This window comes from Heteronotia binoei, chromosome 10 (genome assembly GCF_032191835.1).
Source record: "Heteronotia binoei isolate CCM8104 ecotype False Entrance Well chromosome 10, APGP_CSIRO_Hbin_v1, whole genome shotgun sequence".
In the NCBI taxonomy this organism is placed as follows: domain Eukaryota; kingdom Metazoa; phylum Chordata; class Lepidosauria; order Squamata; family Gekkonidae; genus Heteronotia; species Heteronotia binoei.
In genome coordinates, this window is record NC_083232.1 from 28,900,132 (window position 1) to 28,927,057 (window position 26,926).

Below are 26,926 nucleotides of genomic sequence, written 5' to 3' on the forward strand. Positions count from 1 at the left end.
TTGCTCCTCACACCTTTCCAAGCATTCCCTTTAAATGGCTTTTGCAAGCAGAAGCAAAATCTGTGACTGTTTTTTGGACTTTACACGCACAGTGCTATATACTGACTACGATACTGTGATCACTAAAACCAGACTGACTTCAAATTCAGAGTAAAAATGTTATGGGCTTAGCTGATGCTTGTTAGAGAAGACTGATTTCAGGTTACTTTCTGTCTTATAAGAATTTGTATTTATTTTTCACTTACAAGTTGCTTTTCATTTAGCAGTCCTCTAATTTGAAATGACAACAGCATTTTTGAAGTGAAATAAGTTCAGTGATAACTAATTTACAGCAGGACATAAAAAGGAACATTAGTACACTAGTAGAAATATCAATTTACTGAAATAGGTGTTTTCAGCCCAGTGTGAAATTCAGTAATGCTGCATATGTTTTAAAAGTAAATTAAAAAGAGGGGGGCAAGTATGGCGTTTTAAACTATTGTGCTGCTTTTTATGGTAAGTTATGTTAGATATGAGTGAACAACCTTCAACTTATCCTTGTTCATTTTTATTAGAGCTTCCTTCAAGATGGGGAATCCACTTCAGCACGATGTGATGACTTAGAAGTTTTAAGAAGTAAGGGTTGCCCTCCAGAGGAAATAGAAAATCCTAGAGGCTCTCAAGAGATGCTCAAAAATAAGGAAGTAACGAATCGTGTCAAAGGTTCTGCTGAAAGTCTCAAAGAGGAGAACATTACTCAGATACAACCACAGCAAGTGGCACTAAAGCTACGAATAGGTAAGGATGGAAGTTTGATGGTGGGGGTCATACCTTGAGATTTTTTGTTTGTTTCCTCTTTCATATTGCTGCATTAGCTCAAAGCAGTAGTAAAACAGCAGGATTTTATTTTGTTTCCACTAATAAAAAGTAACTGTTTTTAGGATGACTTAAAAATAAAGGACAGGTGGAGGCAATAAAATAAAGAATCTGTATGGCAGTGGGCTTATAGTCTGTGAATCATTTTCTGTCAGGTTTCTGTGATTGTTAGGACTTCTCTGCCGGTTTGATGCTGTACCTTGTTTTCAGCTTGCGTTTTGATCTCTTTTGTACGTTGCCTTTTACAAAGGCAACTCAATTGGGTTGTAAATTAGGCATATTGGCATGTTAATATGTAAAACCCCAAAGACCAAACATCATGTAGTGTGCTATGGGAATTCCTAGAACGCTGGGATTTTTTGGTATAAGTTTCAAACTAAAGATTATTTAGGGGTTGAACAGGGTATAAAAATTTCTACTGTAAATATTTTGCTGTCTGTGAAAAGAAACAAATGTAAATATGTTGTGTATTATTTGACTTCAAAACATCAAAAGTGAGGTTTGGCCTTCCTTTGTTTGGCTGTGGAGAAGTGCTGAGGTTTAAACTTTCAGAGTGGCTTTTATATGGAAGAGGTTTCATAAATCTGATTCACATGCTTTAGTGCATAAGTTGTGTAGAACTTTCACTTGTGTTTTGGCAGCCTTGATGCTATGAATTAAAGCCCAACAAAGCATAGCTGAACCGTACTGTTGCAATTTAAGCTACCAGACAAGTTTCTAAATTAGTGAAGTCTAGTTAAGAAAAAAACTTTGGGAACTGGTGTACTGAAAGGCAGAAGAAGCATGCTGACTAAAATACCCTTTTTGTTGCTTATGTAGTTTCAACTCCAGGTCAAGAGTTTAAATCCACTTTCCAATTTGGTCTGTGCTGGAACTTCCATACAAAAAAAGAAAGGGAAGCTGTAACAGTCCCAGAAGTGCTTTTTAATGTCATTAGAAAGGCAAAATGAGACTGTGATACATTGACTCTGAACAAGTTTTAAATATTCTCCATGAATAATTTGATCCTCTATACCACGGATGACCAAACTTGCTTAATGGAAGAGCCAGGTAAAATAGTCAGATGTTTGAGAGCCACAAGACTTGAAGAAATATTACACACATCTTCATTAAAATTCTTCATACTTTCTTTGCACAGATAGATAAAATACATATGTATGCACTTTACAAATGACCATGCTTGAAGGAAACTTCTTTTAAAAACAAAAACCGGGAATAGCAGTCCTCATAAGACCAGCATAGGGAAAGGTTGGGGAATTATTTTTTTGCACCAGTGGGAGAAGAAAACATACATGTACCATATATATCACTGACCACCATTTGCATCATTATGCAGCTCTCTTTGCCTTGACACCAAGCTTAGTAAATACAGCTCCTACAAAAGTTATGAAACTGAGCGGGAACCCTGTGCAGCCCTCTTTAATTTCATTCCTCCTTCCAGTGACTCCCTTGGCTCTTGCACTCTCTTTCCCCGCTCTAGGTCTCCAGGTGACCTCTGTGGTAGCTGAGAAGAGCTGACAAGCCTGCCTATTTCCTCCACCTTCCCCACTTCACACATGGCAGAAATTGTTGCCTACCTATGTGTCACAGCTCAGAGGCTGACTGAGGTCCCAATATTAAACATGCTTACTTGGCAGTACACATGCATTAAGCTTCTCCTTGACCTTTGGGAGCTACACAATATGTGTGAAAGAGTTGCATTTGGCTACTGAGATGTGGTTTGGCCACCCCTGCTGTATATCCACCTTCTTTTGATGAATAAATGTCCTGCTTTAGCAGCACATTTTGTGGCAGTGGCTTTCTTTTTTGCTATGCCTTAATTAACTTGCAAGAAGTGAGCAGTGACTCACAAAAGCTCCTTCCCTGCCACAAATTGGGCTAGGTGCTACTGGACTATTGTTCATTTCTACTGCCACGGACAGACTAACACAGCTACCCATTTTGTTCTGATTTGCAGGAGGTAGGATTACTGGAATTTGCAGCTTTGAAAAATTAGCAAGTGAAGGCTGTCTCAGATGAAGACAGTGAGACAGGAGATGGAAACAGAGAGTTGCTTGAAGGCTTGTAGAGCCAAAGACAGTCTTGAAGCTCTACTACTGAAAGCGATGTGCTAAGATTCCAACTTAAAATAGTTAAGAAATACAGCTAAATTTTATTAAGAGTCACAGTTGCTGGAGTTATTTTTTTCAAATGAAAAGTGGGAAAATGTAAATTTACTCCTACAATGATCAGTTGTTGATTCCAGTGCAGCAAGTGGATGGTACACAGTACTTGCTTTTAGGGAGTTTAGATTATGGAATATGGAAGTAAACCCTCAACAAAATAATTTTGCAAAGTATCGATATAATCAGCATGAGAACACAAACAAGACTAGTCCGCAATATGAAACATAAATAGTAAAATTGGAAATGTAAATTACTTGTGTTTTTCCTGAGTCAGCAAAAAGATAGGAGAGAAGTCTAAGAAAAGAACAGAAGATATTTTGAAAGGTTTTACTAGTAGAGTTTGTATTAGTGAAGTCAAAACGAAGTCATGCTAGTAATTTGTGAACTGCATAGACAAACATCCTGTATTCTATATATGCAGAATATAATGGAGTGTAATTAAAGTTTCCCCCCTAATTTATTGATAGCTTGAGTTTGTGCCTTTATGTCTCTGTGACTGGTCACTGCTGGTCAGCAGTACAGTTTTAACAGAAATCTGAAACTCATTCTAGTAGCAGTTTTTTTCTTCTTGCTTTTTAAATTCCTAATTTATCAGTAGAGGGTGTGTCATATACTGTCCATGTACAGTTTTACTTTCTTTAATGTTTACCAAATTGTTCGAAATCTTTATTAGGGGAACCACAGACCTTCTCATTAAAATTTAAGAGAGCAGAAGATTACCCTATTGATCTGTATTACCTTATGGATCTTTCCTACTCCATGAAAGATGACTTGGAGAATGTAAAAAGTCTTGGAACTTCTCTGATGAGTAAAATGAAGAATATCACTTCAGATTTTCGAATTGGTAAGGATCTTTTTGTGTGTCAAAAACACCAAGCATCTTATGTGTCAAAAGGATCTTATTGTGTGTCAATATATGTCAAAAAGTTTCCGTAAAAGAGTAAAGAAAACATGCAATATGTTCATAAATACAATTTATGAAGTTTAATTCTGGGTATAAGCTTTCGCATGCAAATGGAAGTTTATACCCAGAATTAAACATTGTCGGTCTTAAACAGGACTCAAACTTTGTTCTGTTGCTTCAGACCAAAACGGCTACCCACCTGGATCTAGAATAATGTTCTCTATCTGAAAGAGAACCCATGGTTTTCTTGACAGACACTCATCCTTAAAATGTTCCAGTCAGGAAATAGAATTGGACATTACAGATATGATGGATGTTGTTATATCAGTAAGTGAATCATGAGCAAGGATTATCATACATAGTTCTTTGTGGTCTTTGACAAGGGTTGTATATGGGGTCTGTGCAGAATATCTCCAGAACATGCTAGTCTTACCAAGGAACTGAATTCTTCCTCTCAAGAGGAAAGTTGCAACCTTTGAGCCTGCCTCAAACAGAGGGTCAAACAGCTTGCTGTGGAATCTTTTGGTTCAGAATTCTAGTGAATACCTTATGGACTGTGGTTGTGTGTATATGTTGTGAAGGTGCAGAATTCTGAGGATCTGTTATTCAGTGCAAGGGGAAACACAAATATGGTAAAACTTAGATAATTTTTTTAGTAGAATTATTTTGTTTTAAAGATTGGAGTAGATGTTTCTTTGGTTTGCAGCATTTCCTTTTAATGTAACATTTCTTTGTTTAGGAATAAGAGAAGCAGAAACTTTCATAGTTGCCAAAGTAAAGTGACTGGTCTTTCAAAAAAACAGCTGCTAGGTAGAAGAGTTGATGCAACCCTTTTTTGAGATGACCCCCTATATTTTATGACATTTTTCCTTTCTCGCAAAGCCCCACTTCTTATCCAGGAGTAAAAATTACCCTATATTTTCCAGGTAAAGGAGAAAATATCTCTGGGAAAAATTATCCAGGAACCTTAGGACTTCCTAGTGCTTTGAGTAACATGTAACACAATAGCTCCTTACACCATATTCTTTTCTTTCCCTTAGGTTTTGGTTCTTTTGTGGAAAAAACTGTTATGCCTTACATTAGTACCACACCAGCCAAACTCAAGAATCCATGTACAGGTGATCTTAACTGTACCAGTCCCTTTAGCTACAAAAATGTGCTCAGCCTCACTGGCAATGGAACCCTATTCAATAAACTTGTAGGCAAACAGCACATTTCTGGCAATTTGGATTCTCCTGAAGGTGGATTTGATGCAATAATGCAAGTTGCTGTTTGTGGTGTAAGCACATTTCAATTTCTTTCATATGTTACTATAAGTATATTTGGTTCGTGTCCTTTATTCATTCAGTTCATACATCTGGAATATGTCATGTTGCCATAGAAGAATTGTTAGTTTGACACCAAGAGGATACATTCTAAGGGGGGAAATGTCAGGAGGTGTCTAAGACATTCTGTATACATTCCACCCAAAGGTTGATCCTGAAAGTGAAACGGTTAACTTTTATATTAAACAAAGGTTTGGGGGAGGGGGGGGGAATTAACCACCCTGTACATCCGTTTTCATTGTTCTTTAAGATGTGTGAGACTTGATTAAATTTACCTTTTTGTAATTTCAGTCTGTCTTAGTTTTGTTACACAAAAAAGGAGTTGCCAAGGGTCAAGTTACAACTTTGATTTTCTTTTCTATTTAGTTTAACATTGTTTTTGGACTAGATGCTTATTTTTTTTGTTTAGTTCCCATTGGCTTTAGTGGAACCCACCTTTTCATATAAGATTTCCAGTTCTGCCAGCAGTATACTTCCTATGTGGTCATGTTTTCTTATGTCCCAGATACAACACATTTTGGTAAAGGTACTGAGTAACACTCTGGAAAGAATCTGATCTTAATATCATGATGTATGATACCAGAATAAAATCTGCAGATAACATAAGAACATAAGAGAAGCCAGTTGTATCAGGCCAATGGCCCATCCAGTTCAACACTCTGTGTCACGCAGTGGCCAAAAAACCCATGTGCCATCAGGAGGTCCATCAGTGGGGCCAGGACGCTAGAAGCCCTCCCACTGTGGCTCCCCCCCCCCAACACCAACATTAGACAGTCCAGTAGAATGTACAAGAGGATCCCCACCCTCACCTCACCTTCTTATTTTAAGGTCTTTTCAGCTGATTCATCCAGCTGCAAAGGTCCCAGAGTAATGTCCATGTGTTCCGTGGCCTTCTTATGGTACTAGCTGCCTCCTAGTACCATAAGAAGCTCCAGCACAGAGCACTTGCACACTGGCTTTTGGAACTTCTTCCCACAGTACCATTTTAGACCTTTAAAAAATACTGTTTCAAGACTCCACCATCTCTAACACAAAGAGGTAGTGATGAGAGAAGACCATCCGTGTGTAAAAGAAAGAAAACTTGTATTTAATTCTGAGTATGGTGCTAAAATGCCGGATTAAAAAAAATCTACAGAATAGGGCTATGTACAGAGAACAGATATCTTGAAAATGGGGATGATTTTTAGAAGTCCTTAGCTTATTGGGGGGGGGGAAACCAATTATGTGATGCTGCATTATGACAGTGTTGTTTATCAACCCCATAAATAGGAGACTGGCTGCAGGAAATGGAGGAGGAGGGGCTGCTAGATTAGCAAGCGAGGCAGGCAAGAAGGAAATAGATGGCATGGTGAGGCAGTGGAGAGGGCAAGAGAGCCTCCAAGTGAGCAGCTGTAAAGGCATTGAGGAAGTAAATAAGTCAGCAGCGGCAGTAGAGTCAGACGGGAAAGACAGATGGCAGGAGGGAGTCGGAGGAGGTGGCAGAACAAAGCTGTAGGAGGAAGTAGGGTCCAGAGGAATCATCCCTTCCTTGCTGATCCCTGCATGTGTGAAGCTATAATTAAGCACACGTATGTCGATAGTTTTATTTTCAGTTTGGCCTGCTGCTTTAAACATCTCTATGCTGAGTCTTTAAAAATCTTTACAAAAATTCTTCCTAAGGAAAAAATTGGATGGAGAAAGGATGTCACGCGATTGTTGGTGTTTTCCACGGATGCTGGATTCCATTTTGCTGGAGATGGGAAACTTGGAGGAATTGTTTTACCAAATGATGGACAATGCCATTTAGATAACAATATGTACACGATGAGCCATTATTATGTAAGCATGTTTAATGGTACTTTTGTTGGTTGGTTTGTACAGATATATGGCCTGAAAGTTAAATGAAACAGAAGTAGTTGTTGAGCCGATTCCAGCATATATATAGGATCTTTTTTTCGATAAATTAACATTTTATTGAGTTTTTTAAAGAAAAAATATGAAAAGAAAAGAAAATTACAACACAAATTAAAAAGCCATGTATCAGCAAGCACTTAAAGCTCCAAAACTGAGACATCAGTAGGAATTCAGTACACATACGTTCACAAAAGTTATTAGAATATATTCAATCAAGTATTACAACCTGATTTCCAAAGACCTAAATCATGTTTGGGTATTTCATTTTGATCAGTTCGGTACTCTAGAATGGGAAACCATATGGAAACAAAGTTGGAAGTTATATCTCTACCATCAGTACATTTAAGGTTATCTGTCAATTGTGCCATTGTGTATAGCTCCCAAATTTTATTGTGCCATTGCTGAATTGAAGGAGTGATGGCAGTTTCCAGTTCTTAGAAATGCATGTCTTTGCAGCATACAGCAGTAAGGAGATTCTTTCAATTGTTGCAGAAGCATATTTACGTGAGAGTCAACATTTAATAAGAGATATTCAGCTGTGTTTTGAATGTCAACATGTGAAGTATATAGGATGTTTGAAGGATAAAGTTGGTGAAGAAGAAGATTGCAGAGTTATACCCCACCCTTCTCTCTGAATCAGAGACACAGAGCAGTTTATAATCTCCTATATCTTCTCCCCCCACAACAGACACCCTGTGAGGTGGGTGGGGCTGAGAGGGCTCTCACAGCAGTTGCCCTTTCAAGGACAACTCCAGCTAATTAGCAAAGTCTATCTTGGATCTGGAGCAGGGGTGGCCAAACTTTCTTAACGTAAGCCGCCCAGAATAAACATCAGATGTTTGAGAGCCACAAGACAGGAAGAAAGGGAGGAAAACAATACATGGGGAGAGGGGGAAGGAGGAAGAGGTAGAAATAAAGCAACTTTAAATGCCTTCTCCAAGCTGGGAGATGGGGCAGAGGGCCTTGAGAGCCACACGATGTGCGTGAAAGAGCTACATGTGGCTTCTGAGCCAGTTTGGCCACCCCTGATTCTGGTGATACTTGGATTCAAGTCACTAGTTAGCCTTTAATTTCACTTTTCTTATCCTAAAAGTGCACTTCTCTTTATTCTAAGTTGGGGGTAACAGAACATACACGCACACACTAAGTTGCCTTACACTGATCCAGGCCATTGGGTCCATCCCGGTCAGCATTGTCTACTCAGACTGGCTGCAGCTCTCCAAGGTCTCAGGAAGAGGTCTTTCACATCACCTAATGCCTGCTCCTGTTTTTCACTGAAGATGCTAGGTATTGTGTCTGGGACTTCCTGCGTGCTAAGCAGATGCTCTGCCACTGAGCAAGTCCCCTCCCTGAAGAATAACTGGACTGCTTATTTTTTTAAGTCATTTTGTGATCTGCTTCTAAATAGAAAGTTAAAGGGGGAAATGGTCAGAGATTTTGAATAGGTAATGAAACCTAGCATAAGAATACAATTGTTTGCTTAATATTATCTATACCTCATTCTGCAGGATTATCCCTCGATTGCTCATCTTGTTCAGAAACTAAGTGACAATAATATACAGATAATTTTTGCTGTGACACAAGAATTTCAGCCGGTTTACAAGGTAAGGGTCATTTTATTTTTATATCTATATATCTATTTCTCCAGTGTAGGTAGATCTGCAGATATCTAAATACATGGATTGGGACTACACTGAGAAAGAAAAGATTTTTCTCCAAACTTGACAGGTTCTTCAAGTTTACAGAAAAAATCTTAAAAACATTGGAGGAATTAAATCTTCCCCAAAGACAAGCATTGTCTGTGCCTGCACAGCTCTCCTCCTGAGGTGGTGAAGTTGCAGACAGGTGAGGGAAGAGTTGCTCCTACCGTTTAGGTGGCAAAGAGGAGAGTTGCAAAGAGAAGGTGATGGAGGGGAGGGGTTGCCACTGCAGCAGAAAGGCTGGATAAGCAGCCAGCACAACTGAGTTGGTGAAGCTATCAGGGGTGGGCAGGTGAGTCTCAGTCAGAGCAACACTGAGCAGGCTGAGCGAGTGGTCGGGTGAGCTGCAGAGGCCGTGAGGAGCCAGCAGAGCAACCGAGATGGTGAAGCTGGAGGGGGAGTGGGGAGGCAAGCAACAGCCACCACAGCAGGGAAGAGGTAAACAGCCTAAGTGGTGAAGCTGCAGAAGGGAGGTTGAGCAAGCCACTGCTAACATTGCCAAGGTAGTGAGGCTGGAGGTGGGGCAAGAGAGCAGTAGCCACAGCAGGGAAGAGGCCAGCAGAGCCACTGAGGCAGTGAAGCTGGCGGAAAAGAGAGGCGAGCGGCAGCCACCATGGTTGGGAAAATACCCAGTGGCCAAGCAAGCTGCCCAGGTGGTGAAGCTGTGTATGTGGAGAGGGGTGGGGCTTAGCAAGCTGCTGCTAATGCTGCTGAGGAGAGGGGAGGGCAGGAGGGCTACAGCCACTTCAGCAGGGAAGAGGCCGAGCAGCCAGGTGGAACAAGAGAGAAAAAGAATGATGGGTGAGGAGGCAGAAAGAGAAGGAGTAATAGTAGACTTGTGGGAGAGACACAGAAACTAAGGAGTGGGAGAAGAAGAGTCAGTGAAAAAAGTGGAGGTAGAGAGGAAGAATAAAAGATGAAATGGGGTGGCCACTCGCAGAAGTTTCTTGTGGCTCTCCACTTGTATGCCTATATTTTCATTTATACTCCGCATTTCGCCTCACCTCCATTTTATTTATTTACAGAATTTATGCCCCACCTTTCTGTCCTCATCAGGGCCATCAAGTTGGATAACAAATTCAAAACGTAAATAATAAAAATACATATTAAAGACCATGGAAAGTGAACAAAACACAGAATTAACACAATTCAATTCAAAGCTAAAATACACATACAAGAAATATAAAAACAAAACATTGGGCTTATCCAGAAATAACACTGGGTCGAAGATCATCCCCAAATTACAGGCCTGGTCCAGAATGGGTGATGCAGCTCTCAAGTCAGACTTTCCACTCACCAGTAACACTTTGACCATTGGCAGAAATTAGAAACAGAAAAATAGACAAGTCTCTCTGGGGAGAGAGTTCCAGAGTTTTGTTCTTGCAATCAAGAAGGTTGCCGGCTGCCTAATTTGAAGTGGTGGCACCCAAGCAGGGCCTCAGGAAAGGAGTGATTGGGTATTTATTTAGTTATTGGATTTTTATCCTGCCCTCCTCTTTGCTGCAAGGCTCAGGGCAAGTTACTTTAATTGACTGTTTTCTTTATCATTCCAATACCAAACAATAGCAACAATTACAATACACCAGATGGCAATCTGGCACAATTGGGAAGTGCTCCCAGAAATTTATGGGCAGTGGGCAAAGGACGTCAAAAGACCAGATGGAACTGTATGGTCAGCACAACAGGGTAGGCCAGTGCAGGGGAGGCTGATGTAATTTAGACACCTGCTGCCTCAACCAAAGGCCTGGTGGAACATTTCCATTTTACAGGCCTGCAGGACTGAAACAGGGTAGGTTTCTAAGGTCATAGATGGTCCTTCAGGTATGCGGATCCCAAGCCATATAGGGCTTTAAAGGCTAAGCCCTGCACTTTGATCTGTACCTGGAAAAAAATGTGGACCCAGAGTTGATTAGCAAAGTCTGCAATGATGTGATCACTACATCCCACGCAAGTAAACTTCCTGACTGTAGCGTTCTGCACCAGCTGAAGTTTCTGAACACAGAGTATATTGTAGTGATCTAATATACATTTTACCACGGCATGCATCACAATGGCCAGATCTTTTCTGCCTGGGAAAGGTCAAAGCTGGTAAGAAGCATTCTTGACCACTATTGCCACCTGCTTAGCCAGAAGTAGGTCTGGGTCCAAAATCATCCCCAAATTACTGGTATGGTTTAGAATGGGTGATGCAACTCCCGGGTCAGACCTTCCACTCATCAGTAGTACTTGCCAGAATTAAGCTTCAGTTTATACGCCTATATCTGCATCAAAATTGCTTTCCAGTACTGGTTCAGGATTTCTAAAGCTCTCTGGGGTCAGCCAGAAGCACCGGATAGAACAAATTGTCATCTGTATATTAGTAACAATCCGTTCAAAGTTCTATCCTTGTAACAGCCCTCTGAAGGGAGGGTAGGCAGTGAGTATATGATGAGCCCTAGACCATCAGCAAGTTTCAATTGCAGAGCAAGGATGTATTGCCTGGATTTCCCACGTCCTAGTTGGATACTTTAACCCATAAACCATATTAACTCTCTTTATACATGCACTTTACATGCAGCCAGTTGTAACCTTGGAACTATTTCATAAGAAAGTCTTTGCAGTACAGCAGAACACCACTATTTATGAATAAGTGCTTGTCCAGATTCACTGTTTCCCCAGTATGGGCCCATGTATTTGAAGACCTGTCTAAATTATTTAGTGCTTCCATTTGACTGAAACTGGATATGATTGGGATTAACCTGTAGCCACCCAAATAAAATAAGCTGCTCTCCTTTAACTTCAGTTGTTCAGATGGGATTATTTTAAATAATACTCAGTTTCAATTATTCTTTAATTTTTTATTTATATTTGAAGGAGCTGAAGAACTTGATTCCAAAATCTGCTGTGGGAACGCTGTCTTCGAACTCCAGTAATGTGATTCAATTGATCATTGATGCGTACAATGTAAGTCTATTTTAGTGAGTAGCTTTTGTTTTCCCTTCAAGTTAATGCAAATTTACAAAGAGGAAAATCTGTATCTCATTGCCACTGAATGCTACTGCGGCAGAGATAACCAAGCTGGATTACTACAGAGGGCATTTACAAGGCTGAGATCGTGGGCTGGAAATGGAATAGAACAAACCATGAGAGAGGGAAAGTGAGCGCAAGGTGCTTTGTTCAGCATTCTTTCTTGCAGAGCTATTATTGAATCCTGGAGGATGGGTAAGGAGGAGCAGTCTTCTGAGACAGGGACCTTGTTTGTTAGAATCTCTGCAGAGAAAAGTGAAGGCTGTCATTGTGCCTATGCAGAGGTCTCAAGCAGCAAAGCCATAGGTCTGTGTTGGTGCCAGAGGTCTCTTCACAGCTGGACTACTGACTGTTGTACCACCATTGAACAATTTGTGTTTTGTATAGGTTTCGTTGAAACCTTTTAACAGCATACTGTATGGTATAACTAAACAACTTAATTTTATTTTAGTCACTGTCTTCAGAAGTTATTTTGGAAAACAGCAAGTTACCAAAAGAAGTCACAATTGAATATAAATCTTTTTGCAAGAATGGAGTGAATGGCACAGGAGATGAAGGACGAAAGTGCTCAAACATTTCAATTGGAGATGAGGTAATTTCTGGAGCATTAAGGAGCTTGGGTTTTTGGGGTGTCTTGGAAGTGTGCCGTATGTCGTGCTTTTATGAAACTTTTTGGCTAGTATTCCTCGGTATACCAGTAATCCATTTATTGTGTTTACAGGTTAAGTTTGAGATTAAAGTAACAGCCACCCAGTGTCCAGAAAAAGGTCAAATTGAACCCATTAGAATCAAACCACTGGGTTTCACTGAAGAGGTAGAAATTAAGCTGGAGTTCATCTGTGAGTGCGAATGTCACAAGGAAGGAATTGTAGACAGTCCACTGTGCCATAATGGAACATTTGAGTGTGGTGCTTGCAGGTAATAATTATTGACAGGTTTTCATCAAAAAATAAGTTTGCAATAGAGAATGTAATTTTTTTCTTGTAAAAATAAATTATTTTTGCCTGTAATAGGTAACAAGCTGATACAGTTAAACTAACTTTATGGACATCTCCAAGTCTTCAGCAAGTAAAGAGAAAGATTGTAATTGATAACCTTAAATGTCATTGGAAACAACACTCCCTTGATTTAGAAACTCTGCCCCCCTCAATTCTTGAAATTCAGTCTTGAGATGGAATTTTCATTTGTTGAGCTGAGCTCCGGTACTCAATAAATCCTGCTCCTTTCTCTCCAGTTTCCCTTTTCTACCACATTTTCTTTTCATCATCTTTTATCTCTTCTGCCCTCCCATTTTCAAGGATCGACCTTCTCTCCTTTCTCCCCACATCCTTCTCTCTTCTCCTGCTGTATTCCATAGACCTGCTACATTCTCAGCTTCCTTCTGTCTTTCATCGTTGATCCATTGTGCAGGGACACACGGGGAGTGTGCATGAATAGGCCTCCCATCAGATAGGTCTTTACAGCCAGTTTGGTGTAGTGGTTAAGTGTGCTATCTTGGAGAACCAGGTTTGATTCCCCACTCCTCCACTTGCAGCTGCTGGAATGGCCTTGGGTTAGCCATAGCTCTCGCAGGAGTTGTCCTTGAAAGGGCAGCTGCTGTGAGAGTCTTCTCAGCCCCATCCACCTCACAGAGTGTCTGTTGTGGGGGGAGAAGATATAGAAGATTGTAAGCCACTCTGATTCAGAGAGAAGGGCAGGGTATAAATCTGCAGTCGTCGTCTTCTTCTAAAAGTCTGCAGGAGTGCTGTGTGCTGGAGCTTTTATATCCCACCTCCCTATTCCCTTCCTTATTCCTTTTCTTTCCACTGCTTTCCCCCCCCCCCCTTGTCTTCCTTCTCCTCCCCTTCTCCTGTACCAACTTATTTTTAACCCAGACAGAATTTATCTGCTGTTTCTCCCCTCAAATGGTGAAATCCAGCAAAAGAGGGGGCAATCCATTTGAGCCTCCCAAATCAGAAGGGGAAACTGTATTAAATGACTCTCACTGCTGCATTGGTGCATTTATATATTTAGGTCCTTGCCACCACCAAATCCCAGGTTTACTCAGATTTACCCAAAATACTGGCTGATAACAGGACCTTGAATTCCCTTCAAAACATTTGGCTGGTATTGTGTCGTGGGGGGTGGGGTTGCATGGTGGAGGCCACAAAAACCAAGTGGATGTCTGTGAGGGGCATTAAAAATAAAGTGCAGCTGCAGTGGACTTAGCACAGTGCCAGATCCCAGCTGTAGTTGCTATGCTCCATAGTGAGCAGGCTTCTGGGGTTTTACACAGGTGCAGGTAAAAGAAAGTCACCCAGGCTTATGGTCTTTAATTTTGGAACATCTCACGATAGAATAATGCTTTAATCTTTTCCATAAAACCTGCCTTTTTCAGATTGCTTTGATTTGAATATATGTAAGAAGAAATGCTTGCATAAAGCTCAGATTTCACAGTTCAGGTATGGTGATGAATACCTTTGTTTTCCTTTCAGGTGTAAATCAGGGCGTATTGGAAAACACTGTGAATGCAGCATGGATGAAGTAAACAGTGAAGATATGTCAGGCACCTGTAGAGCACCGAACACTACAGAAATATGTAGCAACAATGGAGAATGCATTTGTGGACAGTGTGTGTGCAAGATAAGAGATAACCCAAATGAAATATACTCTGGCCAGTTTTGCCACTGTGATAACTTCAACTGTGATCGATCCGATGGCTTGATTTGCGGAGGTGACTGGTTTCTTTCGAATGAATTTTCAAAATACTGAGATGAAAAGTTAGAAACTATCATGAGAAAGTAGGAGGACAATCTGGTAGATAACAGAAGAGATGCTCACTTTAGGCTCTTGAAGAGTCCCATTCATGATTACCATCAATTATAGAAGCCATATAACTACTGTTATACCCTGTGCATCTACGATGGCCCCTCTCACTTCCCTCCCTCAGAGGTAGATTTTCCCTACAAAATTCTGTTCCCTTCTGTGACTGAGGTGCCCCAAGAAACACGGTTTTCTTCTGTCTTTAAAAGACTGTCCCATCCAGTCACAGATATAATTTGGCTTTTATCCCAGCCCTGGAACCTGAGGGAAGAACAAGCCCTTTTGGGTTGAACACCTTGAAATGGTACTTGAAACAACGTAAAAGTCAAACAGAACAAAAGATTTTATTTAAAAGACAGGATAAGGTCAGATGTAATCAGGAGTTGTTAACTCTGAGACAAAAATCAGTGGTTGTACAGATTGTAATACAACCAATTAGTTATTGAAGATTATTTTCTTAGTTATAGAGATCTTAATATCAAGAGGCTTTTATCCTTGTGTTTTCCCAAACACTACAATGTTTCTTAATAGAGTTTCCTATTTCTCCTCTTATTTACTTGAGGCTAGTACCTTCTTTTTAGTACCTAACTCCCTCTCTTTTAATCCTTAATTTCTGTCTAGCTCTTGAGGTGTCTCAGAGAGTTTCCTTTCACAACAGAGAGCAGGGATCTCCTCCTCCATCCAGAGATAACTCTCCCTGTTTAACTGGGCAGGGATACTGCTTCTTTCCCTAGAAGATATAATATCCCCCTTTCCTTTGACCTGAATGAGAATCTCATCTCACTACCCAACTACCTCACCAAATCTTTTTGTGTCTGTGTAAAACTGCAATTGACAGACTGAGACTCAGACTCTTTCAGTTCTCCAACTGAATTATTCCTCAGAGCAGATTTTCACGTTAAGATACAGAATCATCTCTCTTCTTTCAAATCAGGAATGTCAGAAGTACCCAGTTAGCAAAAATTTCTTAGCTGGAGTAGACCAATCTGAGTGCTTGGAGAAGCTTGTCACTCAGTGCTTTCCATTCTTGAGATTTAATTCTTCACTTCCTGGTACTTCAGTAGTGCAGCATTTTGAAGCCTGTTTTAAGGGCTGTGCATCACAACATCAAATACACAGCTACAATAACATAAGATACAAATCTTCATATTAAATATTTCATTACTAGAGTACCTCTGTGCTTGTAGGGCTCTCTCTCCTGATCACGTACGGTATCTGGAGTGAGAGGAAGGGCTTGCCTCTGTATTTTCACTCTCTCCTGAAGATTGAACTGGTCATAGAGAAAGGGGAGTAAAAGCGCCATCACCCTACTGGCCAGCTTGCACTCCTCCAGGTGTTGAGGTGGGTATGCAGAGGCCACCAAGAAGGGGGAAGGCATATCAGAAAGAATGCTAACATGAGGCCTGCAGTTAAGGGAGACTTGCAACTTACCCATCCTCCAGTCCCCACAGCCAGCACCATTTCAAGTTGAGAACCACCCACTAGCCACCAATCCTACAGTGCAACGGCCTTGCATTTTTCAGGCTCAAAAAAGGCTGCAGTGACAGGGAGAGGCAGGGCAGTTACCTTCCTCTGGGGTGACTCCAGAGTCAAAAAATTAAGTACTGGTTAGATTTGACCAATCTGTTCCATTAATAGCAGTGTTTTACATCAGGGGAAGATTCCTTATGCTGGGGAGGAGAACATCTGTTAGCAGAACAGATCCACAGAATCTAATCCCTTATTCTCTGCAGGAGCTCATACCTATTCATTACTGTGTTGGCCTATGATCTACATTCTGTGTTTATATATACTGTGGCTCATGAAACTAGCCCTGTATGCTGGAGAAAATATATTATCCAAAATAGTTAGTACTTGCTCTAGAAAGGCCTTTCAGATGACATAGGCTAGGGAAATGGGGGAGAACCCGTGTCTAAAAAGAAGCAAACATCCTTCCTGTGGACTTTTCACCAGCTTTTAAGCAGATAATGTAAACCAACAAGAGCCTCCTAATGCCACAGAATATGTATATTCCATACTGCATTGAAGCTTGGTACTACACAATCTCTTTGTCTCCCCACTTTTTATTTCTGTAGGACATGGCGAATGTAAATGTCGTGAATGTGACTGCTGGCAAAACTACACAGGCTCTGCTTGCGAGTGTCCCCTGGATACAACCCCATGCGAAGCTGCTAATGGGCAAATCTGCAATGGCAGAGGGATCTGTGAGTGTGGGGTCTGCAACTGCACTGATTCCAAATTCCAAGGACCTACCTGCGAGTTATGTCAGACCTGTGTGGGAGTCTGTGCAGAGCACAAGTAAGGCTTTTCAAAAGAGTATTTTAAAAATTATTTTTATTTTATTACACATAACACACAATGAATGGGAAGGGGGGGGGAGGAGACACCAAAATAACAAATGCAAAACACAGAAATTGAGATAAAGTAGGGAGATCAAATACAATGCTCTTTATTATTGCCATATATTTTGTTCTTAAGGATGTGTACAGTTGGGGACTTTGAAGTGTTCCATATCTGCATGCAGAACTGCTTGTTGGATACACACAAACTGTCAAGCTGGTGCCTAGAGGATCTTGCTCTGTTAGACTTTTAATGTATCATTTGCCTGTCTGTTTCTGTTAGAGCATGGACATTATGCAAAGTGACCTGGTCGATGCTTCTTTGGAAATTCTAAAATTAACTTAGGAGCACCGTGAGCATTTTTCTGTATTGCTCTGGGGTTCTTATAGGGATATATCTTGAATTTGAGTATGATTCATAAATGAGAGGAGTGGTTATAATATCATAGTAGCTTTCCCTATAATTAGGAGAGCATCTGAGTTTGGTGTTTCACAAAAACTCCACCTTCATTTCAAGGGTGAATGCATTTTTCCATACGAACCAGAAAATTTCTTCTTCTGTACAAAGGGCATTTGCCCTCATAACTGGGCATGACACTCTATAGATTTCTACCTCAGTTTAATATTCTTAAAATGCTCTATTTGTATCCTTTGATGAAAAGAAATACCAACCAACACTAATTGAAAGGGGGAGAAACGTGTGCATATATCTGGCTTGTGAAATTACTGTCTGGGGGTCACTCTGGAAAAGGAGCTGCCTTTACCACCAGTGTCCACCTCGAAGAAGTCTGTAGATGTCTTTGGCAGGGCAGCTGTTCAGCATGTCCTCTCCCAATAGTTGCTTGGTGAAGAGTTTCTCACTTTCACCAATGGAGAATGAAATGTTTGATGTACTTTTTGTCATTGGAATGAAGCTCTCATCAGTAATTATTGGAGACACAATAAAAAGACATGTCAGTTCCCAGGGCTGTTATTCATTAGTAGTTTCCCCCAAGGAATCTATTTTTTAAATTCATAGTTCCTGCCTTTCGTTCAGTTGCTGGGAACAGCATTTAAAAGCAGCTATAGACAGGGGGATCTTTTCACACAAGAATTGGAAAGATTATAGCCCTGCTTATAGAGCATGCTGGAACTTAAGCCTGCCAAGCATACCCACCATTCCACTGGTGAGAAGAAACACAGTAATTCCAATATTTCAGTCTCTGTCACATTGAATTTTGGAGCAGGTAGAATCTGCATAGGAGACTAGTATTGTTTGTGCCTGCTCCAAGGCTTTCCCACAAAGCTGCCAGCATTGTGCAGAGGATTTGAGGGAGATGGTAAACCAATGAGCATTAAAAATACTGTCTCGGTGTTGAATCAAGTTAAAGTAGTGGGACCTCTTTGATTTTCACAGCAGTCTTCAACTTCTTTCCCCCACAGTTCTGATGGATCCACCTGGTTTTCAGATTCTTCCTGACAGGGCTGGTGCTCCTGTTGACATCTGAAATGAGGAAATTACCTCAGGCAGTGAGCACAATTGCTGAAGTTGTACAAAGCCATCATTCTTCCCAAATTGCTCTATGCTTCCTCAGTTTGAGTCAGTGGACCACTGGATCCTCTTGATAAGCTCCAGCAACCTTTCTTTCATAAGATCCTCTCTTCCTCCCAGAGTATCCTCGGCTCCGATGCAGCTAGAACTCTGACTTCCTCGAATATCAGTAATAGCATGGTACCAAGCTATTACGTTCAAACTATCACTCCATAAATATAATGCTCTACCATCCTTACTGCAGCTAGTAACAGCTGATTCCTGGGTGGGAATCTGGTTTAGCCCAATCGATTCAAAGCTTGCAGTATTAAACCTGAGCCAAAATCCTAGGGATTCACTGAAAAAAATTCTGTTTATTTTAAAAAAAATTCAAAGCCGATTGGAAGTGCTCCTCTTACTTCCACTTACCAGAAAGTGTTCGAACTGTCTGAATATTTCTTTTATTTAATTGTTCCAAAGTATATTGTCATTCTTTCATACTACTTAGATGCATGTGTTACCTTCTGAGATGAAGGGCCATTTAGCAGAATCCCCCCTAAAAAGTTTTTGTGTTTGCTATAAGGATCGAGTTGACTGAACTGTCCATATTCTTTTTAGCTGCCCCCTTATAACTCACTTTACAACCACTATATTACGCCCTGGGCTGACCATTTACAGAATGTTTCTGGATAGCGGAAACTAAAGATTATACTATCAGGCAGGATAAAAAGTGCACATGTGATCTAGCCATATCTATGCAGCTGCAAATTATCTATATAAATACATTGATGTATGGCTTGTAGGCTGTTAAGTTACAGGGAAAGGAACTGGTGGTGACGCAGCAATTTAAGGGATTCCTGAATGAAGTGGATTGTTTCAGTCTGTTCCAGTCTAGTTTCAGGTGTGGTTTTGGGGGATTGAGACAGTTCTGGTCACCCTGGTCGCTCTTTTAATTCTCCTGGGCCTCCTAGTGGCTTTTGATACCATCAGTCATGGTATCCTGGACTGCCTTTCAGGGTTGGGACTGAAGAGTCAGTGACTCCGCTGCAATGGTTTTGGTCCTGTTCTGCTCCTTGGCTTCTGGTCTGTGGGATCCTAAAAGGTTCCATCCTGCCTTATATTTTTAACACCTCCATAAATCCGCTCAGAGAGGTCATCCAGAGATTTGGAATGAGCTGGTACCAGTATTCAGATGACATTGCTGTCTTGCAATGCCAGAAGATCCCAAGGAAGCTGTGGAAGTTGTGATTAGGTGCCTAGAAGCAGTTTTGAAATGGATGAAGGCCAACAAACTGAAACTTACCCCTGACCAGATAGAGAATGCTACTGGTGGTGTTTGACCACAATGTTTTTGTGTACCTATTTTATAGCTATATGCCATTATTGTACATTGCCCAGAGCTGGCACTAGCTGGGATAGGTCAATTAAATAATCAAGTAAATAATATTTTTATCCAGGCTTTGTAAGAAAAAAAATAAAGGCAGATGCATCCTTGGGGAATGCTATAGTATCAAAAGAAACGACTTTTATTTCTAAATACAGTATTTTTATGATTAAAGCTAAGCTTCAGTTTGACTTGGTATGGTGTTTAAATTTTTCTGAAATTTCATCTTGAAATGAAGAATAGAATAATGCTTTTCTAATAAGTATTGTGTCTGGACATCAACAGGGACTGCGTCCAGTGCAGAGCTTTTGGCAAAGGGGAAAAGAAAGATAAATGTCAAGAAGAATGTTCACATTTTAACATGACACTGGTAGACCATAGGGACAAGCTGCCACAACCTGGTGATTTTGATGCACAGACCCACTGCAAAGAGAAGGATATTGATGACTGCTGGTTTTACTTCACCTACTCGGTGGAATCGAACAAACCCATTGTCCATGTGGTGAAGACACCAGGTATTACTTTTTCTTACTCTTCACGTGGGAACAGTGCTTTAGGTTTAAAACTTCATGGAACATAAGTACTGATCTGTCATGTTCCAAAGCGTTTCCTCTTCTTAATTTAACCACATGCTCTTCATAAGTCATTTAACCACTATGTGTCACTGTCATGGGTTGCAACTTATTATGTGAAAATAACAACACACCTGAGCTGAATATTATATATGTAAGAACATAAGAAAAGCCATGTTGGATCAGGCCAATAGCCCATTCAATCCAACGTGCTGTTGGTGCATTCTCACTACACAAAATAATGCATTTTACTTCCGGATTTTTGCTATTCTTACACAGTAAAATCCGGATGTAAAACGCATTATATAGTGTAGTGTGAATGCACCATGTGTCACACAGTGGCCAAAACCCAGGTGTCACCAGAAGGTCCACTAGTGGCCAGAACTCCAGAAGCCCCCCCCCCACCAAGAATACAGAGCATCACTGCCCCAGACATAACTGTTCCATCTATACTTTGTGGCTAATAGCCACTGATGAACCTGTGCTCCAAATGTCCATCCAGTCTTCTCTTGAAGCTGTCTATGCTTTGTAGCCGCCACCACTTCTTGCAGCAGTGAATTCCACATGTTAATTACTCTTTGAGTGAAGAAAGACTTCAGTTTATCAGTTCTCAGCTTACTGCTCATTACAGGGTGATGTAGTGGTTAAGTGCACAAACTTTTATTTGGGAGAAATAGGTGTGATTTCCCACTCTTCCACTTGCAGCTGCCAGAATGGCCTTTGATCAGTCATAGCTCTTGGAGAAGTTGTCCTTGAAAGGGCAGCTTCTGTGAGAGCTCTCTCAGCCCCACCCACCTCACAGAGTGTTGTTGGGGAAGAGGATAAAGGAGATTGCAAGCTGCTCTGAGACTCTTAAAAGAGAAGGGCAGGGTATAAATCTACAATCTTCATCTTCTTTTAGTGCCCATTAGTTCTTGTATTGTGATAAAGTTCTTGTATTGTTTGATAAAGTTTCTCATCAAAGGCTCCTTAGAAAGCTCGAGAATCATGGAGTAAAAGGACAGGCCCTCTTGTGGATCAAAAACTGGCTAATTAATAGGAAGCAGAGAGTGAGTATAAATGGGCAGTCTTCGCAGTGGAGGACGGTAAGCAGTGGGGTGCCTAAGGGCTCAGTACTGGGTCCCATGCTCTTTAACTCGTTCATAAATGATTTGGAGTTGGGAGTGAGCAGTGAAGCAGCCAAGTGTGCAGATGACACTAAATTGTTCAGGGTGGTGAGAACCAGAGAGGATTGTGAGGCACTCCAGAGGGGGATCTGTTGAGGCTGGGTGAGTGGGCGTCAACGTGGCAGATGAGGTTCAGTGTGGCCAAGTGCAAAGTAATGCACATTGGGGCCAAGAATCCCAGCTACAAATACAAGTTGATGGGGTGTGAACTGGCAGAGACTGACAAAGAGAGAGAGATCTTGGGGTCGTGGTAGATAACTCACTGAAAATGTCAAGACAGTGTGCGATTGCAATAAAAAAGGCCAACGCCATGCTGGGAATTATTAGGAAGGGAATTGAAAACAAATCAGCCAGTATTATAATGCCCCTGTATAAATCGATGGTGCGGTCTCATTTGGAGTACTGTGTGCAATTCTAGTCACCGCACCTCAAAAAGGATATTATAGCATTGGAAAAAGTCCAAGGCAACTAGAATGATTAAAGGGTTGGAACACTTTCCCTATGAAGAAAGGTTAAAACACTTGGGGCTCTTTAGCTTGGAGAAATGTCGACTGCGGGGTGACATGATAGAGGTTTACAAGATTATTCATGGGATGGAGAAAGCAGAGAAAGAAGTTCTTTTCTCCCTTTCTCACAATACAAGAACTCGTGGGCATTCAATAAAATTACTGAGCAGTCAGGTAAAAACAGATAAAAGGAAGTACTTCTTCACCCAAAGGGTGATTAACATGTGGAATTCACTGCCACAGGAGGTGGTGGCGGCTACAAGCACAGACCGCTTCAAGAGAGGGTTAGATAAAAATATGGAGCAGAGGTCAATCAGTGGCTATTAGCCACAGTGTTTGTGTATATATATGTGTGTGTGTGTGTGTGTATAATTTTTTTGGCCACTGTGAGACACAGAGTGTTGGACTGGATGGGCCACTGGCCTGATCCAACATGGCTTCTCTTATGTTCTTAAGGATAAAAGCACTTCTTTCTCTGTCTTTTCTATCCCATGCATAATTTTAGAACCTATACAGCGTCACTCCTCAATCATCATTTCTTCAAACTAAAGAGCCCTAGCATCTTCATTTCAGTTGTCCTTTTCTGTATTTTTTCCAAATGCAATATCTTTGTGCGGTGACCAGAACTGTACACAATATTCCAAATGAGGCATTATGGTACTGGCAGGATAGAGGCATTATGATAACTCACTAAAAATGTCAACTCAGTGTGCAACTCTAATAAAAAAAGACAAATGTTGTGCTGAGGATGATTAGGAAGTAGATTGTTTTCTGCGAGTCATCTACCATGACTCCCTCTCCTGGCCAGTTACTTCCAGTTCTGACCTCATCAATGTATAGTTAGGATTTTTGGTTCCAGTATGCATCACTTTGCACTTGCCCACATCGAACCTCACTTGCCACATTGACACCCAGCCTTGACAGATCCCTCTAGAGTGCCTCAGTGTCCTCCCTGGTTTTCACTGCCCTGAACAACTTTTTGTTATCTGCAAACTGAGCCATTTCACTGCTTACTCCCAACTCCAAATCATTAATTAACAAGTTAAAAAGTACCAGACCCCTGCAGTAGTCCACTGCTTACCACCCTTCACTGTGAAAATTGCCCATTTATACTCATTCTGTTTCCTGTTAATTGACCAGTTTTTAGTCCTCAAGAGGACTTGTCCTCCTGTCCCGTGACTGCTGAGTTTCCTTAGGAGACTTTGATGTGGAACTTCGTATTTTCATAGTTACAAGAAAACAATCTGAGGTTTGAAGATGCTTTAATTATAATGGTCCTTATTATTCCAAAGAGGATACGGCTGTATGTGTGCAGCAGTGTGCACTAAAATGCAAACCAATGGTTGGCATTGTCTGCTTTGGAGATCCAGGTGACTAGAATCATGCTTCCCAAGCAGATGATAAATGAAAGTAGCTATTAATTCTATCAGTGTTTTCCACATGATCTTGTTCAACAAGGAACACTCTATGCTGTAGCAGCTGTTAAATGCAAAGGAAATCCTACGCATACACGTTTTCACACCCACATTGTCGTTAGCTTGGTAATGGTTCTGAAGTGCCCTTTATTTATTGCATGATGTTGTGATAAATTTGAGGAGGTTGGTGGGTGTTAAATTGAATTTTCAGCATTTTTCCACTTCCTGAAAATGGCAGAGTTTAGTTCAGCTAAGTGGGCAAGTAGCTTGCTGTTGCTAGTGCTGCCACAATATGATTTCTCACCACCAATATTCCCTCTAAGCTGTGGAGTCTTGTGAGCAAAAATTCTACTTTGTGACCTTACTGGCATTAAAGTTCTGAGCTACTGCATAAATTCGTTTGCTCTGGGGCCATTTTTCCTGAGCTAAGACAAAAATGTGTAAGCCAGAGGCTAAAAAACTTTGAGCTAGCTCACACTAACAGCTTAGAGGGAACACTGCTCAGCACCCCTTTTTATCATACTTCCTCCATTCTCTTCTGTTGCACAGGGTACCAAAATAGAGGCTGAGTTAAGGAGGGGCAAAATGTGAAGATGAGGGGCCATTCAGAGCAGCTGCTGGTCAGAAAATTATATTAAGCCAGTGTTCTTGTATTATTACATTTTAAAATCAAATGGTTAATTTATCTATTTATTTTACTCCGTTTTTACTCCACCCTACCCCACAAGCAGACTCAGGATAGCTCACAACACATAACAAAACAATAACTAGTAATTCATAAAAACATTATAGACACTTCAATTAAAACAATTGTAGATGAAAAAGTATACTGACTTTATGTTGTACTGATTTATTAATCTTATTTAGTGTTAATCTTAGGCCAACGTTGTATTTTGCTTACTCTTATTGGTTGTCTTTCTTTTTTATTATTTTTATTGTTTTATGTTTTGATTATGTTAATAAAAGTTGATAAAATTTAAAAAAAAAATCCCAGATGGTAGTAATAACAATTCTGACTACAGTGACTGCTACACAATGTCAGGAAGGGCACCTTTCTCTCATGCCAGAATCAGCTGGTGCTGGCACCCATTGGTATCGGGAGTGCCCTAGACAAATAGTGAAATGAAGCAAGTTGGTCAGGTTTCATCTATAACGTAACCTCAGAAGGGAAACATAAGATTACTCAAATTTTTTGGGAGTAGGGGTGGGGGTAAAATGTATGATTCCAGAATCCAGAGTTGATGTCATGTTTCCATTGCATTTCTTTGATATTATGTTGATGGTGCTTCAATCATTTGCTTCCTAGAATGCCCAACTGGCCCTGACATCATTCCCATTGTTGCTGGTGTAGTTGCTGGAATTGTTTTGATTGGCCTTGCTTTATTGCTGATTTGGAAACTACTTATGATAATTCATGACAGAAGAGAATTTGCAAAATTCGAGAAGGAAAAAATGAATGCAAAGTGGGATGCGGTGAGTAAGGATCTTAAATTCAGTACAGCAAACTTTATTGTTGTTCTTCAGATGTTTTATTTATTTATTTAGACTATTTATATTCTGCCCTATCCCAGAAAGGGCCTCAGGGTGGATAACAACATTATAAAACAGTATAAATAACAATTAAAACATATCATATCAATAAAACAATACATTTTGATCATAAACTGTTACAGGTGGTGGCTCAGTTGGGTACATGTTATATAGATTAATAATTGGGCACAGTAAAGAGGTAGTTTAATATTACAGCAGAGATGATACCGCAGCACAGGGCCAGCTGATGGAAGGAATGCCCAATAGATTAGGACGCCCGCTGCATCCTACTCTAAGACTGTATTCCCATAGGATAAAGAACGGAAGTTTAGATTAGATTTTCTTTAAGGTTATTACCCAACAATCCATGCAAAGCTAAATTATTTTTTAAACTTGAGGGCTTGAACAAGCAAATAGTCATCTTATGACTAGTTCTCTAAACCTGTATGACCAGAGACTTCTAGTATACACAGTGCATTTGAGCTAAACCCAGTGGGAAATATCCATCTTTTAGCCATAGTGTGTACAGGTTCCATTAAATGATGTTTCAGTAACTGCTGAAAATACAGCTACTTAGAAATTATTTAACATGTGAACACACTTAATGTAGAGGCCTCTTTTTTGTACATCTTTTGGGGCTTTTAAAAGTTTCTGTTAAGCACAGCATGTAACTATAGACTAAGATTAGACTAATAAATTACATAAAGGTAGCACAACTACTTTGATTCTGCCTTTGAGTATGTTCCAGTCTCTTCTGTTTCCCACAATGACCATTTTTCTACCTTCAGCAAGAAAATCCAATATACAAGAGTCCTATTAATAATTTCAAGAATCCAAACTATGGACGTAAAGCTGGTCTCAGTTCGTATTTTTGTTTCTGTTTCTTTCCCTATGCATGTCACTTCTTTCCGACTCCCTGTATGCACTGTTAACTAACTACCGCTTGAATCTTGCTTACTTTATCAACTGTCGTTTCAGATTGTATAATTATAGAGTAGTATTTGGGTGAAGCTAGAGAACTGGTGAGGGTCCAGAACAAAGTTATGGTTTTATTAAATTGGGGGGTTTAGTAAGATTTGATTTATTCACCTTTGTGCACATGCACACCCACTATGCCAATACAAGGACTTGGTTGCCTTCAGTGGGGACCCCCTAACTAAGAATGGGCAATACTCAGCCACTGCCAGTCTTCTCCAGTGCTCCCTGCAAAGGGCAGCAGCACACCCTTGAGGCACTGTAGATGCCCTGTGTTACATAAATAGAGGTGGTAATATACTACACATAAAAGCAAAGGGCAGTATTCTCCAAGTAAAGGGAATGGTTCAGCCAGTGCTAAGAACCTTTTAAGTCTAATTATTTCAGGGGAAGAGTTTAATACTTTTAGACAGGGCTTTTTTGTAGAAAAAGCCCAGCAGGAACTCATTTGTCTATTAGGCCACACCCCTGACATCACCATTTTCACATAGGGCTTTTTTGTAGGAATAGCCCACCTGGGTCTCATTTGCATATTAGGCCACACCCCCTGACATCAAGCCAGCCGGAACTGCGTTCCTGTACATTCCTGCTCAAAAAAAGCCCTGCTTTTAGAGCTCTTGCAATGAAATCAGTCAGATGAAAGTGCTTAACTCAGCTGAGTTATGCTCTGTATTTTAGGAAAACAGGATAACTTGGGTTGATAGTATAGGGGTATAAGAGGGAAATGTTGACTATAACGTATGCACCTTTTTCTTTTTCCTCTTTTTTTTCTTCTGCTGTTGCCATTATTACACTCTCTTCTGTGTGAGACTTCATGGTTTTTTCCGTTTAAAAATATGGGGGGGCACAAATTACTTAAACTTCTATTTGAGGGATCTC

At 40.5% G+C, this 26,926-nt stretch overlaps 1 protein-coding gene across 2 annotated transcripts in view; it reads left to right on the forward strand.

The window, feature by feature from the left end:
- The window catches only part of ITGB1 (integrin subunit beta 1), a 50,456-nt gene that overhangs the window by 20,654 nt on the left and 2,876 nt on the right, over positions 1–26,926 (forward strand). The window contains exons 4-16 of one of the 2 annotated variants that reach the window (XM_060248158.1): positions 555–777; positions 3,694–3,864; positions 4,965–5,203; positions 6,909–7,067; positions 8,651–8,746; positions 11,696–11,785; positions 12,300–12,440; positions 12,570–12,766; positions 14,323–14,561; positions 16,726–16,948; positions 20,169–20,398; positions 24,849–25,015; positions 25,861–26,019. In XM_060248158.1, the coding sequence (XP_060104141.1) occupies positions 555–777; positions 3,694–3,864; positions 4,965–5,203; positions 6,909–7,067; positions 8,651–8,746; positions 11,696–11,785; positions 12,300–12,440; positions 12,570–12,766; positions 14,323–14,561; positions 16,726–16,948; positions 20,169–20,398; positions 24,849–25,015; positions 25,861–26,004 (2,319 nt within the window). In that variant the 3' untranslated portion in view covers positions 26,005–26,019. Of the gene's footprint in view, positions 1–554; positions 778–3,693; positions 3,865–4,964; positions 5,204–6,908; positions 7,068–8,650; positions 8,747–11,695; positions 11,786–12,299; positions 12,441–12,569; positions 12,767–14,322; positions 14,562–16,725; positions 16,949–20,168; positions 20,399–24,848; positions 25,016–25,860; positions 26,020–26,926 lie in introns of those variants that run through there. The other variant, XM_060248159.1, reaches the window with a different exon arrangement.